Genomic DNA, 15,588 nt, shown 5'->3' on the forward strand with positions numbered 1-15,588 from the left:
GAGATTAATGAAGTATTTTCTAAACATTATGCTATGTTCTATATATGATTGACTAGAATCAAGGACTTCATTAGGCCTTGCCTTGGTGCTGTGTGTCATCCCAGAGCAGACAGCTCTGGCAAACCCTTCTGTCAGACAGACACTGCAGGGCAGGGTGTTCCACGACTTCATAATTTTGTGTAAATATTTTAAAGACTTTTATGGTCTTTCCACAGGGTGGCAATTGTGGGGAACTCCTGCATGGGTAAAAGGAGCTGGTAGGAGAGGTTGTCAGAAGGTACAAGCCAGTGTTTCTGTGCCAGACCAGCTGCACTGGATACAGATTTCCAGAGGCAAAAGGTGTGAAAACTGGCTGCTGTTACCAACTGACCAGTGAGGAAGAGCTGGTGGCAGACAAACGGACAATAGACAGAACTGTGACCCATCTGAGCATGACCAAGTATTTTGCAATAATTTACAAAACCTGGAGTTATGTCAAAGGATTAGGACTGAAACACCATTAGTCATTAGTCCATCACATAGGAGTTGAGATGCTGCAGACAGACAGAGGGAAGACAGATGAGCACAGAAAGCTCTCTCCCCCTTACCTTTTCTGATCAATAAGAAGGATGCTATTCTGTGCCAGGAAACACGACGGGTTTCATTTCTCTTCACATTCAATGCAATTTTCTCTGAAGAATAAACAATGTGACAGGCCTCCTCTAGAGTTTGCCTACATGAAAAATCTGTGATTGTGCTTTAAATCTTAAAACCCTTACTGTAGCCTCTCCTCTTCCACACACATACATTTATACCTGTTCTTAGCCCAACCAATAACCCTCCTTTCAGTTCCTCCTCCTCCTCATTTTGGAGTTGCATGTGACGATTACCTGATTTGGAGCAAAGGTTAAAACTTGGTTCTTGGTAGAGCCATGCTGGTGAACACCCCAGTGTCCTCAGAACAACAGAGGGTTCTTCTGTCAGTGCAGCTTGGGAAGAGCCTTTAAATGCAATATACTCACACATGCTATAAAGACCCTTTAAGTACAATACACTCACATACGCTATTTGACATTTAGAAGTGAAGTGTTTTGTATTTGGTACAAAATACATTTTGTTGCTCCATCAGTACACAGAAATCTGGGAAACACATTGCTGTCGTGTCTTTTCAGCTTAGTCAACAACAGTTAAGAAGTACACTTTTTATAAGCAAATATACAAGATACTGCACTCCTCATTAGTACAGAAAGGGAAAGAGCACATTTTGATTCTGTATCAGGAGCTGCAATAGTGTATCTCTGTTTTGTGTCTAAAAGCATATACTTACTTCAGAGTGTTCACTTCTCTCATGACACAATGAGAGAGCTCTAAGTGAGAAAGGAAGACTCTTCTACGGAAGAGATTTACAGGTTGTCACAACCGACAAATTTTCAAGTGAAAAGTACATTTGCATAGCTACAAATCCTGCAGCATAATTATTTGGTTAGAGTTTTCATTTAAATGACTACATATGCAGGGTATTTTGTGTTTAAAAATGCAGTTCACTCCTTACCTTCTAGTAGTTAAAATGTGTTTACCATTTCTCAAAAGTGATGATCTGTTGCTGGCAACAGATCTGGCTGGTGCAGCACAGAGGTAGGGCCTCCTTGTTCATATAACCAAATTCAGGCAAAATAGGAGAAAAGAGCATTGCTCTGTAGCAGGAAGACTCTGAAGAAGGTGTAGAGTGCCTGTCAACAGCACTTCAGGCAAAACACCTATTTTGCTTTTCTCGTAGTAGTGAAATAATGAAAGAAACAATTACTTCACTGCAGAAGATGAAAGAAGTGGCAGCTGAGACTTACTTTCTAAACTTTGACAAACCTACTTCCTGATCTCCTTTTTCTAAAAGCATTCAGCACACTTCTCCATACCCAGTGGAGCCTCTCCAGATGTCAGAAACAGCGTCAGCCCCTAAAGAGAGCAATGGCATCAAAACATACAGTGGCAGCCCAGAAACAGAGACATAAAGAATGCACTCTAATAAAGTGCATTTCCCAAAGAACTATTTACAGGCATCAGAAACAAAGCAAACACTTCCTTCTAGCGAGGAGCTTCATGACCATCCGAGCTGGGACTTAGGAATTAAAGCTTGAGAAACGCTCTGAAAGATCTCCTTATAACCATCCTGCTTCAGCCAAGGCCTTGGTACCGGGCAGAACAGTCGTCAGTTAGCAATAAGGTTCTCACATACTCCTTTATGTCCCTTCCTCCCTGGATTTTCAATTAAGAAGGGGAAAAAATAATCAGACAGATAAGGACAATTAAAAAAACCCAGAAAACTGAATTAATGCTTTAAATTTCATTACTGAAGAAAATTTCCTCTAGTGAATAAAACTTCCTCTCATAAGACAGAAGGTGGTTCAGCAACAGCAGACGTGGAAATCTTCCATTTGGACGACACATCTCGGAGATCTAGATTGCAGTTATGTAGGGCTGGATGTATTCAGGACCTTCCAGTCACAATCCCTTGTTATCTTTTCCTCCTCTGCAGTCCTTTTTCACATATGCAGGTTTTTGGACGCAAAGCTGTTAGGGAAAATTGAGCGCTGTTTTAAGACTGTACCTGTATTATAACAGTGAAGCCACAGACTAAAATAAGGAAGAAACATTCCCATTTCTCTTTCTATCCCAGAATGAAAGAAAGCGAAGCTACTCTTCTCACTAGTGGTTCTTACACTGAGTGCTGCCAATTTTTTCACAGTCCCACAGAATCCCTTTCCTGTGGAATCTGGTCTGAATTCAATGTTGACGCTCTTCTGAGTGGGAGGTTGAAGCTACTTTTCTCACTGGTGGTTCTTACACCGAGTGCTGCCAATTTTTTCACAGTCCCACAGAATCCCTTTCCTGTGGAATCTGGTCTGAATTCAATGTTGACGCTCTTCTGAGTGGGAGGTTGGACCCTCCCACAGGAGGGGACACCCTGAGGTCTCCTCCAATCCAAATCATTCCACAAATCTCCTTTTTCAAGCACTGCAGCTGATACAGTAAGTGCTACAGAGGAGCCATGGGGCATATGGCAATAGGCAACCCTCAGCTTGACTTCAGAGACATTCTGTGTCCTTAATGCCTGGACAATTGATGTGATGGCCATGGACATGACAGCTGTTCTTTGCTGGACATGGGGTATGTCTGCACTGGAGCTGGATGTCATTAGAACAGACACAGAGATGTTCTAAATGCTTTGGACACGGCTAGTGCTGACATACTAATAACTTTGAAGCTGTATTTGTACAAGCAATGGCATTTCAAATCCTTCTCCTACAGAACTGTTATTAAAAGCCATCAAACAATTTCTGCAACACTTTCTAAAGGAACTAATTGGAGAAAGTGTCATGCTCAGGAGAGAAAACCAATCATGAATATACCAGCTTGGCTGAGAATTTGTAATGTATTTAGGGAGCTATTCTGAGTAATTTACAATGAATGACTAGGACTCTTCAGACTATAAATACAATCTACTCTGTCTCCTTGGGAAAAAAAGAGGTTGTCTTTTTAATTATCACTTTGTAAGAGAAAAGACCAACCAGAAAGACAGTGGGAGGAATAAAGTCAACATGTTTTCCCCCTTGTTACACTTATCGTGATTTTTGTATTTGCTTGAGGAGCAACAAGCAGCTAATTCTGAGACACACACGTATCATCTCTAAAGCTGCTTAAAAGGACAGCGGAGATGCGATGAGCCTATTATTCCAAAAGCTATCTATGAACCAGCAGAACTAACACCAGTTTTCAGTTTATCTTCAGTTTCTTTCCTGAGGACTTCTGAGTATGTGCTTTACAAGCTATGACTACATGCCACATACATCTTTGATTTACACAATCCACTTTCAGATTTAGACATAGAATAAAAAACCACCAGAGTATGTCATTCTGGGTTTGCCTTCCTGTGGCAGAAAAAGTAGAGCTAAATATATAAAAGAAGTGTAAATCACCCCACTTTTCCCAGTTTAGGTCTATAAAAGTGCTCATTATCCATATTGTATCTGTAGAAAGTAAGCAGAAGAAAACTGGAGAAGACAGAACTAACCTGGATCAGCCACAACCTGCTTCTTTTTGCTGTTGGTGACAATCTCATTTTCATTCATCATTCGTACATCCTGATCTCCCACATGATTGCTGAAAAGATTAAAATCAGTACAACAGCCAAAACAATCAACATTGTGAAAAGTTATGAGAGCCACAGAGAAGGTTACCAAATAAGTTATTTAGGTCCCGGAGGCTAAACAAAGCTGTGAAGCACAGCAACATTAGATGAGATGATCGAGAAAGGAAAGGCATTGTGTCTGCATCCACCTGAAGAATTCCTTGCCAGTTTTAATTAGTGGCATTCATTCAGGCACATACTCCAATATAAATATTATATTCACTCTACAATTTTCCTGCCTGCCTACACAGCTTGAACCACATTAAGCAAAGTGAGATTTCAAATCTGAGCTGTACAAAGAGGGTATAAAAATCCCTATATGGAACTTAACGCTGTTTTGTAATGTTGGTATAGCATTATTTGAAAGTGTTCTGAACTAAACAAAATTCATTTACTGTGACAACTTTTGTTCACAGGCTGCTGCAAAATTTTAACAACTTGTTTTTGGGAAAGAAGCAATAACTTCAAAGTTAAATTAAATTAAACAAATTACAGGGAAAAAAATATTAGCTGAATGGAAAGTTAAAGAAAACATCACTAATAACATCTCCCTTTCACACAGACAAAAACAAAACATCCATGCCTTTGGAAAAAAGAAGCGTATTTTTCTTTCCTCTACAAATACTGCACAAAATAGGTTTCTATTTTTGGAGAAAAATGTAATGTCTCCCAAACTGTCAGAGTGAAACAGGGGAACCAATACTGAAGTAAATCAGAACTTATGCTATTGATGATAACATCAGACTCAGGTTCAGAGTTCATCAAATACTGAACAGTGACATGTGAAAGAGAATAGGCCAAAAACCAGAAGCAACATGAGCATTTTTAAAATAGAGGGATATTATCCAGCATGTAGTAAGGGATTTGTCTTCTACTGCTGAAGTATCCTGTATTTTAGCAAGGTAGTAAGTGAAAAAAAGGAAAAGACCATTGCAAAACAGCATGAGAAGTTAAGAGCAAGAAAGCTCCTGCGCAGAGGTCTAGAAAAGAGCCTCAGCATGTTCTTGACTGGAAAACAGATCATGCAGTTTGCGTGAGCGCAGAAGTATACACCTCTTAAAACTAAATCAAAGGATATATGTCTTCTAAATGTGTGTAAAGGAAGTTATGTGAAAAAGATCTATGATTACAGCTGGTGCTTCTCTGCTTCCCATAAAATAACTTTACTCATAGAAAGATGTTAAGAAGGAAGTAAAAGTTCATTTTTCCTCCTCCTTTTTGTATCCCACTGAAAAATTTCTCAAAACCCTTCTTTCCTCAAGACATTTTCATTTCAGTAACTTTTTCACATGAAAAATTGCTTATTTCCAAATTTAACCACGACAACACAGTCACTTGTACAAAAACATGAGTCTAACAGAATACAGCCAAACAGCCAAACAATTTATTTCAACATCTGGCAGTACCAGTAGCCAACAGCCAATGCTCTGGAGAAACACTGGAAAACAAACCCTGTAGGTAAATGTGAACTTCTGTTCTCCATCAGGACAGCTTACATTCCTTCCACTTATTTCTAAATATTTGAATATTCTTCCAAATGAATTGTGCTATTTTTGAATGCAAAACTGTCACCTTTTTTCCAAGTGATGTACGTGCAAGACATTCTATTTGTTAGCTGTGCAATGTCTAAGGAAGTGTTTATTTCTATAAGCTTTTGATTTTTTTCACTTTTCAATCTCATTTAAAACAAATTATTCTTTCAATCTTTATTTTCCTTGCTAGGGACTGCTTTTTAGTTCCTATCAATCCTGACCTGCTAAATCTAAGTGCATTTTTCACCGCATTTCATATTTTCTGTGAGATTGCCAACTTAGTGGTTTCAAAGTGTCATTCCTCTGAATGCAATTCATTTCTCATTTAAGAAGTTCATTATTTTAGAACGTTTATGAAATAGTAGAATTCTGGTTCCTTAATTAGTATCTGTGTCAAATCAGAGGACTTACTTTGCTTTGCTTTTGATATTTTGTTCATTGTCATTAACTTCTTTTTTCCTCCATGTAATACCTCTGGGATTTATTATTTTTTCTCTAAGGAAGTCTACCTTCTTTCTTTTGTGTTTATTCCTATAGGCTTCCATGAAAATATATATACACATATGAATCATAAATCCCAGAAAGTGCTAAAAAATGCTTACAAATAAAGCTAGTAATCTGGTATTTAAAATCCTATCGGTTATTTCTCATTAAGTGAAGCTGAATACGCTTTGGAAGGGAACTTTCTATAGCAATGAACATATTGCTGACATTAGTCACACAAAAACATTTTCTGAAAACAAGATTCTTTCTTCCAGTCAAGATCCACTCACATACCTGATAACAGTTCTCTTCTCCTGATGGCAAATCTTCTCATCATCTGTAAAGAGAATGGTGTGATACGGGACCACTGGATCGCAGGTCGGCAGGATGCCCGAGACCACATGGGTCACCATATCCAGAATCCCATTGTAGACCAGCAAGTCATCCACCAGAAGCTAAAGATATTTAAGAAACAAACAAACAAACAAACCATCTAGAAATCAGGCAGTGCCTCCAGCAATTGTCTCAGTTAACTAGAAATCATTTTGCCCCATTTGTTTTACAAGTCTGGTCATTAGTTTAGCTTTTGGTCCCTAAAACTTACATTTCTTTCTATTCTCTGCTGGGGTTTGATTTTATTTTTTTTCCAAGTTTTTGTCTTCTCACTGATGTTTCTAACTCAGCTTTCAAGGAGGTAATTAAAAATGTATTTCGTGTTTTATATAATTGCCATTCTATTAACTGGAGTGAATCACTCTTAAATCTAGGAATTAATGAATCTCACCTCACTTCAGCTGTCTAAAACTTGGGTTTGCAGTTTAAACAAGTTTTCCAGGCCTGCTCTATAGTCACTGGAAAAAGAAAAGCATTATCCTATCTCAAGACAATTATCTAAGAAAAAAAAATAATCAGATAAAGTGTTCTTTCCCAGGACAAGAAAGGGAGGACAGATGACTGGCATAGATTAGTCATTTTAATACTAAATACAGAGTTAAGTAAGATGAATCCCATCCTTTGAGATTATATGGAATCACACTTCAGTAAACTGTGAAAAATGAGGACAGCAATCAAGCAAGCTGACTCACCAGAACATACAAAATGCATACAAAAATTACTTACACCGAATTCTTTCACACCTCTCTGAGGTGTTTTGGCATAATTCCATAACTTGATCATTGACACAGTAGTAGGTACATCAAAAATGACATATACTCTATTCACCTGTAAAAGAGAATTAATTTATATTTATGAGCACAAATTCCCCAAAGAAATGAAATTCTTGTGCATGTAGCATCAAAAGAGGTCCATCTTTAACAAGCTCGAGGACAGCTAAGTGATGCTCAGGATTTAAGTTCAGGTATCCTCCGTGTTGTTAACTCAGAGATGTTGCCTCTACCCCAGAGCTGCCTTCTCAAATGTACTTCTAACTCACCAGAAGATGACATCTACACCTGAGCCTGTCATCCTGGACAGCTCGTCAATCAGAGGAGACACTTTCAATGAGTATTTCATCAACCAAATACGGACACGTGCTTCAGGATAAGACAAGCTGGTGTTCTGTTCCATTCCATTCCTACCAAGTATGAATGGAATCCACCTTTCTATTTGCCAGACTAAAGTTTATCCTATATCCCCTGACTTTGAAAACTCTTGTACAAATTGTGCAATTTCTGTGTAAGGTACACTAGTAGGAATATAGAGATAATTCTCCAGATGCTTCCCAAGCAGTTATTCCTTGCGGTATTGTTCATTTTACTTTCAGTGACATTAATGTCAAGATGTTAAGACCAGAGATTAGGCTGTAGGAAAGCAATCTCGCCTGTTACAGTTAATTCTATGCTATTTCTCTTCCTTTGATGAGCTATTATATCAACTTCGGGTCAAAATATCTTAAGCTTTATCTCTAGCATCCTCTGAAGTCTTAATCCTTCGATGCACTGGAGAGATATTGTTAGTTGCATTAAATCATTATGCACTTTTTCTACCAAAGAAAGAAAGGTCGATGTGATCAACAGAAGTGTTTATATCTGATTTTACAGAAGACAATTTGGGCATAGTGTCCAATAATAATTGTCATTCTCACAACAAATGATAAATTTGATGGAAAATACATTCAAACAAACAAATGAAATGACAATAAGTAACAGGGGAACAAACAATTCACATTGTACTTTCATTAGTAATAAATTTGCAAAAGATAAACCAATTTTTCAAATTAGAAAGGAAGAGGTATTCAGAAGGGAAAAGAAAGGCCATGATATAAAATTTCCTTAAGGCTTTTGAACCTTCCAATAAAGCAAAGAGTTAATTAAGCTTTCTAGGCAAGTGGCAGGTTTCAAAGCAGCCTAGCAATGAGGATGGGAGTACCCATGGGCTCTGGTTCAGCAGCCCAGCACCAGGAGGGTGAGGAATGGGCTGATTGCTGGATCCCTCTGTGCTTCCTGGCTGTACAACCATACCACGGGAGATGGAAGAGAGAAAAGTACTATGTAGATCTTGCAAAGGTATAATTTGCTACAGTTTAAGGACAGAAAGTGCCATTAAATTGCTTACTCTTCCCTCCTGCATATCACACTTTATCAATTTACCCTTTTACTACTGGTATCTTATGTTCTTCTACAGTACTTTGGTGTCAGACACGAGACAGCACATGATTCTGTGCTACAACTCCAGGTACTGTTATTTTCCTGTTAGCAAGATGAAACAGGCTCTGCAAGCATGTCTTTTATAAGGACATGAGCAAATTCAGATGGCTGTCAAATCAATCACTCGTGACGATATAATGGATATCTGAGCATCCCATCAAATTAATTACCAGGATTCAAGATGTGGGATCTACACAGTAGAAGCCTCAAGCATTACACAGACCTTCCATTTCCCTAAGAAATGCAAGTGGTCAGTACTCCCAACTGTACTTAAAAGCTTCATCTTAATTATACCCACTGCATTACAACATATAATGATATATGAAGTATTTTCAAAATTGACTTCTTTGCTTTTAATATTTTAATTAATAACTGTAACATATGGAGTAAAGATTTTTCCAACACAGTAAGCTACAAGATATCACATGTAAGGTTTAAATTTTGTTACTTCTCAAATCCACCCACTTCTAAGAAATAAATACATCTTAACAATGTCCATAACAGGCCCATAAAAACGTCTTCTCCCAAAACAAAGCCAGAACCCATCTAGGTTTACCTACTTTTCCTGTTTAGATATTTGATATCCCATATTCTAAACATGGGCTTTCTAAAAGGGCTGAATCATTTGGGGCCTTAGGACATGAAATACTAAGCCTGTCATCTCTAATTTATGAATTTGAATTCAACATGGATAATGAGATTAAAAAAATTCTCACTGCTGGAACAACATTCATTGCTTTTTGTAAAAATGAATTTAAGATCCCAGTCTTCTCCCATCTGAAAGGTGTTTATTGCATAAAACACGCATATTAAACTCCTTTGTCAGTATCTTTATCATAGTAACTGAAAAAGCTTCTACATTGGAAATTCTTCTGCTGTTGCACCATGGAGACAGGAGGATATTACAAACCTGGGAAATCTATACAGCTGCTATCTGTGCAGTGAAGAGAAAAAGGAATAAAAAGAACTTCTTCTAAATGGCAGTTATTTAGCATCATTTACTAATGTCAAATTTACCTTAAAATTAGGTATGCTTCCCTTTTGCTTTATGCTTTTAGCTACATCTATGCACATCACTAAAATGGAAAAAAAAAATAATGTACCAAACCAGGAAGAACTGGTGCAAGCCACATGTGTCTGCCATCAGTTGTGTCATTTACTCTGTCAATGAGTTTGTCTGGAGTTCGGACGTCGCCAGATACATCTTCTAAAACGTTGACGCTATCTGGAAAAGCAGCAATATCTGAACAAAAAAACTTTAAGAAAAAATAACCAAAAAATACATTTCAGAAACACCATGCTTACAAGTTAATTCATGCTTGCTCTTCCAGACTCCATGAGCATTTGCCACTACAGCAGTAAAACTTAAAAATGCTCTGAGCATTTCACACAGGCAGCTGAGGAACTCGGGGGCACGTTTTCAAAGCAGGACAACCCTTACTGATTCTGGCATTCAAAATTGTCTTAAATATAGGAATAAATTAACTAGCTGCATTTAATTTATTTTCAAATGTGTGTTTACGACTTTATCAATGAAGTTCCCTTATCAGGAATAGGCACTTCCCAGCTTCTTTGTGACAAAGCCCCATTTTTTTAGCACAAACTTGTGAAGCTCTCCATATGAAATATATCTCAAGAAAAGTATCCTTGCAGGAGGTAGTCATCAGTCAGACTAGGTTTTGCTTGAGTTCCTCAAGGTTTGTGATAAAAATCATTAACTGTTGAATAAGGCCTTCTTTCAGTTCTTTGAGAAGGAAAGATTAAACCTTCTATGGAACAGGCTTTCTGGGTAACCAGATTTCCTCCATAAGAGAATGTTTATGTTAAACACAGATGTATGTTGAAGACATACAAAGAAACGTGGATAGATAGCACTGTCTTCAGAATTATAAATCCCTTGCAATCCAGTTTGAGGGACATTATTCGCCCCTTGTCTTGCTTTCTAAAAAGCCTGAGTCTGTAAGTATTTATAAAGAATTTAAGCAATAACACAGCAATGCCTCAACCATTTAAGAAAAGCTTGCTCCAGACTCGGTACTGAATCATCACATTTAGTACTGCAGTAAGACAAATATGGTCTTTTTGGGATCCTAATATATCCAAGCAACACTGCTGTACAGGCAGAAACGGGCAATCATTCAAATCGAGCTGAGGTATCTTCACCTGTACTGTGAAGACATACCAGTTAAAAGCTAAGTTAAAGATCCCCTGCTCTTAGAAACAATCTGTTCTCACCTTTCAATTTCAAAATGCTTCTTCTCTATTACTGATGTTTCAAGTTCGTCATGCATCATACAAGATACCAATAAAAATAGGTCTCAGGAGAGAGCCTTTATTCCTTTTTCATTGTATCCTCTATTTCCTAGGCAATGAGGACCCTCAGAGATGTACAATTCATGCAGCTTCCATGCTCTTTACCTAGTTGGCTGAGAAACTCTGTTTCTTCCACATGAAGGAATTACATGAATTACACGTTAGGGTATGAAGCTTTCAGCTCTTAAGAGACTTCAGCTGATACAGAGCACCAAGGTGTAACCCTGATGACTGTGAATCTTTCAAACACGTCCTTCATTCCCTCTGTTAGTCACCCAGGGAACAATGAATCAAATTCAGTCTCAGCCCTTATCTTCACAACTGGATCAGGTGTCCAGAATCGCCTAAGGCTCCAGAACAAGATTTATGAAAAATTTATTTCCTGTGGCACAATGAAAGATTCCATAACAAAGAACCGAGCTCAACCTTTACTTATGAATTTATAGCTCATCAAACTTTCTGCTCCTTTCATACTATAGAGGCAATAAATGTTGATAGCAAGAAGTACCATATCCTTCTTCAGCCTTCCCTTCTCTAACCTTGTCCTGCTTTGTTCAGAGAATAAATGTTCTGAAAGTATATAGAATACATTAGAATATATAGAAATCACAGAATCACAGAATTGTAGTGGTTGGAAGGGACCTCAGAGATCATCGAGTCCAACCACAAAAACAAAAAAAAAACAAAAAAAAAAAAACCAAACACACACACACAACAACACCAGCTCCCACCACCTGAACACACAACAACAACCTCCAAACCAAAAAACCATCACCCACCCACACAATACCCCACCACAAACCAGTAATCTTGGGCACTAGAGCATGCCCTGAAGAACCATGTCTACACGTTTCTTAAATACCTCCAGGGATGGTGACTCCACCACCTCCCTGGGCAGCCCATTCCAATGCTGGATAACCCTTTCAGTAAAGAAATGTTTCCTAATATCCAACCTGAACTTCCCCTGGCGCAACTTGAAGCCGTTACCCCTTGTCCTATCATCTGTAACTTGGGAGAAGAGACCGACCCCCGTCTCTCTACAGCCTCCTTTCAGGTACTTGTACAGAGCGATAAGGTCTCCCCTCAGTCTTCTCTTCCCCAGACTGAACAACCCCAGTTCCCTCAGCCTCTCCTCGTAAGACTTGTGCTCCAGACCCCTCACCAGCTTCGTTGCCCTTCTCTGGACCCGCTCCAGCACCTCAATGTCCCTCTTGTGGTAGGGGGCCCAAAATTGGACACAGTACTCGAGGTGGGGCCTCACCAGTGCCGAGTACAGGGGGACGATCACCTCTCGGGCTCTACTCACCACACTGTTCCTGATACAGGCCAGGATGCTGTTGGCCTTCTTGGCCACCTGGGCACACTGCTGGCTCATGTTCAGCCGACAGTCGACCAACACCCCCAGGTCCTTTTCTGCCAGGCAGCTCTCCAGCCACTCTGCCCCCAGCCTGTAGCGCTGCTTGGGGTTGTTGTGACCGAAGTGCAGGACCCGGCACTTGGCCTTGTTAAACCTCATCCCGTTGGTCTCGGCCCATCGATCCAGCCTGTCGAGATCTCTCTGCAGAGCCTCTCTACCCTCCAGCAGATCAACACTGCCACCCAGCTTGGTGTCGTCTGCGAACTTACTGAGGGTGCACTCGATCCCCTCGTCCAGATCATTGATAAAGATGTTAAAGAGAAGTGGCCCCAGTACTGAGCCCTGTGGGACACCACTCGTGACTGGACGCCAGCTGGATTTAGCTCCATTCACCACCACTCTCTGGGTCCGTCCCTCCAGCCAGTTTTTAACCCAGCAGAGGGTATTCCCATCCAAGCCATGGGCAGACAGTTTCTCCAGGAGGATACTGTGGGAGACTGTATCAAAGGCTTTGCTGAAGTCCAGATAAACAACATCCACAGCCTTTCCTTCATCCAGCAAGCGGGTCACTTTGTCATAGAAGGAGATCAGGTTTGTCAAGCAGGACCTGCCCCTTGTGAACCCGTGCTGGCTGGGCCAGATCGCATGGGTGTCCCTCATGTGTTGCATGATGGCACTCAGGATGATCTGCTCCATGATCTTACCAGGCACCGAGGTCAGGCTGACAGGCCTGTAGTTCTCTGGATCATCCTTACGGCCCTTCTTGTGGATGGGCGTCACATTTGCCAGACGCCAGTCGGCCGGGACCTCCCCAGTTTGCCAGGACTGCTGGTAAATGATGGAGAGTGGCTCCGCAAGCACTTCTGCCAGTTCCCTCAGCACCCTCGGGTGGATCTCATCTGGTCCCATAGACTTGTTTGCATCTAGGTGTTGGAGCAGGTCCCTCACCATCTCCCTTTGAATTGCAGGGGCTTCGCTCTGCTCCCCGCCCCTGTCTGCTAGTTTAGGGGTCTGGATATTTAGGGAACCCCCTGTCCTACTACTGAAGACTGAGGCAAAGAAGGCATTTAGGACTTCAGCCTTCTCCTCATCTTTGGTCACTATGTTACCTCCCTTATCCAGTAGAGGATGGAGGTTCTCCCAAGACCTCCTCTTGCTATTGATATATTTATAGAAATTCTTTTTATTGTTTTTAACATCCAAAGCCAGGTTGAGCTCTAGGTGGGCTTTGGCCTTCCTAATCTTTTCCCTACATAACTTTGCTACACCTTTGTAATCTTCCTGCGTGGCCTGCCCCTTTTTCCAAAGGTCATAAATTCTCCTTTTTTCTCTAAGCTGTGACCCTATCTCTTTGCTCAGCCAGGCCGGCCTTTTCCCCCGACGGCTCGCTTTACACCGCGTAGGGATGGCCCGTGCCTGGGCTTTTAATACTTCCTCCTTGAAAAACACCCAGCCTTCCTGAACACCTTTGCCCTTCAGGGATTCCTCCCATGGGACTTTTCCAACCAGTGTTCTGAAAAGGCTGAAGTCCGCCCGCCGGAAGTCCAAGGTTGAGGTTTTGCTAGCCCCCTTCCTTACCTCTCTAATAATTGAAAACTTGACCATTTCATGGTCGCTAAGCCCAAGACGGCCTCCGACCACCACATCTCCCACTAGTCCCTCCCTATTTGTGAGCAGCAGGTCTAGAGAGGCACTTCCCCTGGTCGGCTCACCTACCAGTTGTGTCAGGAAGTTATCTTCCATACACTCAAGGAACCTCCTAGCCTGCCTGCTCTCTGCTGTGTTGTATTCCCAGCAGATGTCCGGTAGGTTGAAGTCCCCAACCAGAACAAGGGCTGGCGATCGAGAGACTTCAGCCAGCTGCTTATAGAATGCCTCGTCTACCTCCTCCTCCTGGTTGGGTGGTCTATAGCAGACTCCCAGCACCAGATCTCCCTTGCTAGCCTTGCCCTTCATCTTTACCCACAAACACTCAACTCTATCATTGCTGCAATCAATTTCCATACAATCAAAACACTCCCTAACATACAGAGCCACACCCCCACCTCTCCTTCCTTGCCTATCCCTCCTGAAGAGCTTATAGCCATCCATCACAGCATTCCAGCTATGACCATCATCCCACCACGTTTCTGTGATGGCGATTACATCATAGCTGTCCTGCTATAAGTATTGTCACTCAAATACAGAGAAATACAAGCAGAGTAATCACAGGGGATAAACTGGCAATTTGGAAGAAGTAGCAAGCGATGCCAGGTGCCAATGTGCCAGGGAGCAAACTGTCTGGGTGGGTGGTAGAAGGATACTGTTCTCAGTCAGCAAGATCTGGTCTCCATGTTCATTGAACAACTCAAGTCCATTCAAACCAATGTAGTATGGATCGCCCCAGCTTGTCAGGAGCTGAAACTGGAAAATAACTGAAAAGCAAAAAGCTGTTAAGGAATATTTTGATACTTTGTTCTAACAGACTACTTAATTTGCAGTTTCAAAAATCATTGTGCAACCCACATCCCGATGTCAGACACCCTTATTTGCAGTTTAGGAGAGGGAGGAAAGATCTGCTTTTCACTTCTGACTTCACTATGTTTTAAATCTCTCCAAATAAACTATTTTCATTTAGGACCAGAAACCTGCCAGCTCTATGACTGATAATACACACACAAACATTTGCAGGTGGCACAACTAGGCAAAAGTCTTATCTCTCTGTTTACATGTAAACATGTTCACATATATATATGTTTATATATGTTCTTTCATCACATGAAGAACTATTGGATTTTTTTTAGCGTGTGTGTTACCTTCTTGTACGCTGTAACTTAGTAACACCACAGCTCCTATGTGGAGCCTTTAGTGCCCTCCTGTTTTTCCTGAATATGCCTTTGCCTGGTTCTGATAATTGGCCATCAAATATGTCCCTGAATTAAATGGCAGAAAATGAAATGCTGGAGTCTGTGCTGTCTGTTTCTCCAATGGAGCATTTGTTTATATCTCTTTGCTCTACCCAGACAGTTTTCATGAAACCAGCAGGAACTTAGTACTGCTGAGACCTCATTGTCTCCGAGCTTGGTTAGAACAGCCTAAAGGATTTAAAAGGCC

At 40.7% G+C, this 15,588-nt stretch overlaps 1 protein-coding gene across 1 annotated transcript in view; it reads right to left on the reverse strand.

Moving 5' to 3' along the window:
* Positions 1–1,051: 1,051 nt before the first annotated feature.
* Positions 1,052–15,588, reverse strand: part of KIAA0556 (KIAA0556 ortholog) — a 68,045-nt gene continuing 53,508 nt past the window's right edge. Inside the window, exons 21-26 of the mRNA XM_014936726.1 lie at positions 14,799–14,909; positions 9,929–10,068; positions 7,300–7,401; positions 6,475–6,635; positions 4,049–4,137; positions 1,052–2,547 (exon numbers count right to left, since the gene is read on the reverse strand). Of these exons, the coding sequence (XP_014792212.1) occupies positions 2,492–2,547; positions 4,049–4,137; positions 6,475–6,635; positions 7,300–7,401; positions 9,929–10,068; positions 14,799–14,909 (659 nt within the window). The 3' untranslated portion in view covers positions 1,052–2,491. The remainder of the gene's footprint in view (positions 2,548–4,048; positions 4,138–6,474; positions 6,636–7,299; positions 7,402–9,928; positions 10,069–14,798; positions 14,910–15,588) is intronic.

The sequence above is a fragment of the Calidris pugnax genome, unplaced genomic scaffold, assembly GCF_001431845.1.
Source record: "Calidris pugnax isolate Ruff unplaced genomic scaffold, ASM143184v1 scaffold17, whole genome shotgun sequence".
Classification (NCBI taxonomy): Eukaryota; Metazoa; Chordata; class Aves; order Charadriiformes; family Scolopacidae; genus Calidris; species Calidris pugnax.